A 4179-nucleotide genomic window follows, 5' to 3' on the forward strand; every position below is an offset into this window, starting at 1 on the left:
AAAACGCTGAGCGGCCGAAGCACGTGCCACAGAGTCACAGTTACAATCACGGCGGACACACCTGCTCCAGCACAGCCCCGCACAGCAGCCATGGCCGCCTTCAAAGTAAGTAGCACATTCACAAATTTGTCCTGTCACTTAGCCCCCAAAGCAGCCACCCTGTAGCAGCGTGATCTTTCATCGCCAACAGGTCCTCGTCGTCCTGAGCGCCGTAGTCGGCTCGTCGCTGGCCTTCCCCGGCGGCCACAGCCTGGCCGAGTCCTACGCCAGCGTCAACCTCCTCAACTCGCTCGGCCACGGCGGCGGGCTCGAGCTCGGCGGCCACGGCGGCGGACTCGAGCTCGGCGGCCACGGCGGCGGACTTGAGCTCGGCGGACACGGCGGGATCGAACTCGGCGGCCACGGTGGCCACGAGGAGGAGCACATCATCCTGGTGAGTCATCCTCACTGCGCCTCGGACACGGGCCGAGATGCTCATTCGTTTACCACGCCTACAATTCCTAAAGTCGAACTTGATCACAAATTTAACTCACCTCTCATGAGAATTGTTGTCTTCGTGCTCTTAACCACCCTGTCTCTCCCGAAGGCCCATCCGAAGTACGAGTTCAAGTACGGCGTCGAGGACTCCCACACCGGCGACTACAAGGACCAGAAGGAAGAGCGCGACGGCGACGTGGTGAAGGGCGAGTACTCGCTGCTGCAGCCCGACGGCAGGAAGCGCATCGTGCACTACACGGCCAGCAAGCACGGCGGCTTCAACGCCATCGTCTCCTACAGCGGCCACGCCATCCACCCCGAGGTCCACGGACACCCCGACATCCACGGCCACGGCCAGTAACTCCATGGCGAAGACAACGTCGCCGACTAAAGACTGCACCTCATCGTGATATCCATCTGTACATACTTCATTGTAATAATAATAAAGCATCTCATTTGTCTGGTAATTGTAACTTATTTATTAGTTAGGATCTCATTTCTTGTTTTCTTAAAATAGGATATCACTTGGGCCAATTCCTCCATTTCCCGCTTCTTAGATTGAATTTCCATTTTCAACTTTTGAATGACGCGATTATTCTCTTCAATTTCCAAATTCAACACTTCAAATTGCAAAGAATCCTGTAACAGAAGGTGCGGATTTCAAACAACAGTGCAATGACAAGACATAGTGCTACTATAACAAATTATTGCATAGGAAAAAGAAACTGACCATATTCTCAAGAGCTGAAGAGGGACTGTTGTTCTGCGTCGACATTTCGATTCTTTAAATATACGGTAATCACCCCTGCAAACAAATTAAACAGGATAATAACAGTGTGCAGTTATAACCTCAACGGTATTGGTCACATCGTATTGAGCCTGGCAGGTACGTTACCGATCACAAAAATCAGCATAATTTGAGTGAAAAGAACAATTCAATGTATCCAAAGACTAGGCGACCAGACGCAAAAAAGTTGTTCATAAATAACGAAAGAATACTTACAAATGGATGCGCCTGTGGGCCGGCCGCCTGTCTTGAGTACGATTTCTTCTTTCTTCAGCTTTGAGGTGAGAGCAACAGCGTAAATGCAGCGTTGGTTAAAATCGACTAAGGTCTCTGAATGTTAAAAATTAACTCTAGAATTAATTCGCATTCCGACCTCACACTGAACAAAAGTATAGATACGGCAGAGAATAACAGACTAAAAACCGTTGTTTTCACTTGGCATATTGTGTCTTTGGTGATGGTGGTATGAGAAAATCCACTCACCGGCGGTGAGCACCGCACCGCCAACAGAGGAGTGGAGGTGGAAAGTATGGCAAACTTGGCGAACGCGCAATTGTTGCGCTTAACGAAGTCTCTCGTCAGGAAGAGTGCAGTACTTGCAGCAACTTTTCAGACAATTTTAAACAAGTTTTAACCGGTGCTAAAATTTTATATATTTAATTAAAGTTGATTCGCATCTCATTCTGACACATTTGAAATATGTGTGCAAATTTAAAATAGTTTGACTTTGGACAAGTGAGGCAGACGACGAGGCAGGCTCCTAACCTCTTTCGTCCAGATCTAACGTCGTTTAACAGAATACAGACCAATGTCGTTCATTTTCCTTCACTACAATAACCCAATTATCGCAGCAGAATCGCTTGAATATGCAGAGATAGAACATCATGTGTCCAAAAGTTAAATACAATAAATATAAAATAACAACATGGGTAGCGCCGTCAGTGTCTGTATGAAAAATTTCGAGGTTAACGTCGGCGCCATTTCGACTTTGAATAAAATATCAACTTTTAACTCTAAATATCTCTTTGAGATGAACGGCAAGGTGGTGTTATCACTGCAGCATTGCATTCTTCATTAAATAATGTTTCGATTTCAACCGGTTTATGGTGAAAGTCACATTTCTTTCTTAATTAACTTTCGAATTAACCGTGACCAAGGCACTCTCTCCCATAAGACCCCGGGTAAAATCGGAGGTATTTCAATCGACGAAATCTTTCTTATAGTATCGGTAACACCAGAATAATTTGTAACCAATCGGTTTGGAATTTTTCAAAGTACCTCGGGTTTTTGTTTCCCTTCTGTGACACATTTAATTTTACCACGCTCGTACTACCTTAACGAAGTCTCTCGTCAGGAAGAGTGCAGTACTTTTGGCGCATGCACCAAGAGACTTTAATGCACGTGAGAGGCAAATATTGTGGTTGTATCGGCCACGTCACGGCTATGTCAGTCGGCAGGAATGCTATTTTTCTCTTATTTTGTGTACTCTGCTTCTCCAAGACTTCTGAATAAAATGCAAATAATGCAGAAAATGAAGTGTTTATTGTCTGACTGTTGCACAGTCTAAAAAAAATACGTTAGTAGAACATACTCGCTGGGCACAATGTGTAAATATGGGGGCAAATCGGAATAAAAAAAAACATTAGGTGTCAAAAGCGCACTCGGAAGCCGTACGGGGGGTACGCGATGATTTTAGGTTCCACGACCTTGCAGTAGGCGACGGCGGGGGCGTCGTAGGAGGCGTCAGCATTTGTGCAAGTGGAGAAGGTGGCGACGGCAGGTCTGGTATAGGCGGCGTAGGAAGTAATAACGGGCGCTGCGTATGTAGCGACTGCGACTCCTCCGTCTTGTTTTCCTCAAAAAAAGTAATATCTTTCGGGCAAATCTAAGCTCTATGGATTTCATCTTCCATTTCAGATTTTGAATGACGCGTTGATTTTTATCAATCTCCGCATTCTTTATTATAGATGCCAAAGATTCCTGAAACATAAGATGCTGATTTCAAAAACCAATCCAATGATGGGCTGTATCACCTTAAGAGAAATAACAGATAACAGATCTATCTTACACAGGTTTCTCTTGCTCTCTGTCGTTTCAAAAATGTTTCAATGAACATATTTTGCAATAAATGCTACTTTAGTGGAATAAACCATGATCAAACAGCATAAATTACCTTCCTGAAATGAATCTGTTATCTGTTGTTTGTTATCTGTTATCTGTTATTTCTCTTAAGGTGATACAGCCATGATGCTGGTCATGACGACCAATGGCAAGACAGTACTAGTGCAAATTTAAGGTATTGCACCGATAGAAACGCACCATATGCTTCTCAAAAGCTAAAGAGGAACTGATGTTCTCTTGAGACATTTTGATTGCTTATTAACACGGTAGTCTCCTGTAAACAAATTAAACAGAATGTAATAACAGTGTGCAGTTAACCTCAACTGTGTCAGTCACATCATATTGCGCCTGGCAGGTACATAACCAACATAACTGGTCACAATAGTCAGAAGAATTTTCAGTGAAAAATTCATTTGTTTTGTTAAATGTAGACAAAGATTAGGCGGCCAGACGCAAAGATGTGAATGCTGAGAGAATACTTACAACTGGATACGCCTGTGGGCCGGCCACCTGTCTTTGAGTACGATTTCTACAGTTTTGAGCTTCGAGTGTAAATGCAGCGTTACTTAAATTCAACTTAGGTCTCTGAATGTTAAAAATTAACTCGACAATTAAATGGCACTCGGACCTCACACTGAATATGACTCAAAACAGCAAAGAAAAAACAAATATGCAACCGTTCTTTCCACTTGACGTCGGCGTCCTCGGTGGTATGAGAAAATGTCCACTCACCGCAAACCGAGCAGTCGAAAGTATGGGAAACCTCACCAACCTCGCAGTTGCGCCTCCCCCCC

General features: G+C 44.5%; 1 protein-coding gene across 1 annotated transcript; it reads left to right on the top strand.

Moving 5' to 3' along the window:
- LOC113205220 (adult-specific cuticular protein ACP-20-like) lies at positions 1 to 944 on the top strand. The gene is made up of 3 exons (XM_026420745.2): positions 1 to 105; positions 191 to 433; positions 587 to 944. The coding sequence occupies exons 1-3, from the start codon at positions 91 to 93 to the stop codon at positions 836 to 838; spliced, it is 510 nt and encodes a 169-aa protein (XP_026276530.1). The 5' UTR covers positions 1 to 90; the 3' UTR covers positions 839 to 944.
- The last annotated feature ends 3235 nt before the right edge of the window (positions 945 to 4179 follow it).

Source organism: Frankliniella occidentalis, unplaced genomic scaffold, assembly GCF_000697945.3.
Source record: "Frankliniella occidentalis isolate FOCC.00 unplaced genomic scaffold, Focc_3.1 Scaffold52, whole genome shotgun sequence".
In the NCBI taxonomy this organism is placed as follows: Eukaryota; Metazoa; Arthropoda; class Insecta; order Thysanoptera; family Thripidae; genus Frankliniella; species Frankliniella occidentalis.

Excerpts from the sequence above, each read along its gene's own strand:
- LOC113205220 (XM_026420745.2), top strand. Across the intron at positions 434-586 it reads AGGAGGAGCACATCATCCTG|GCCCATCCGAAGTACGAGTT; the intron begins GTGAGTCATCCT and ends TCTCTCCCGAAG.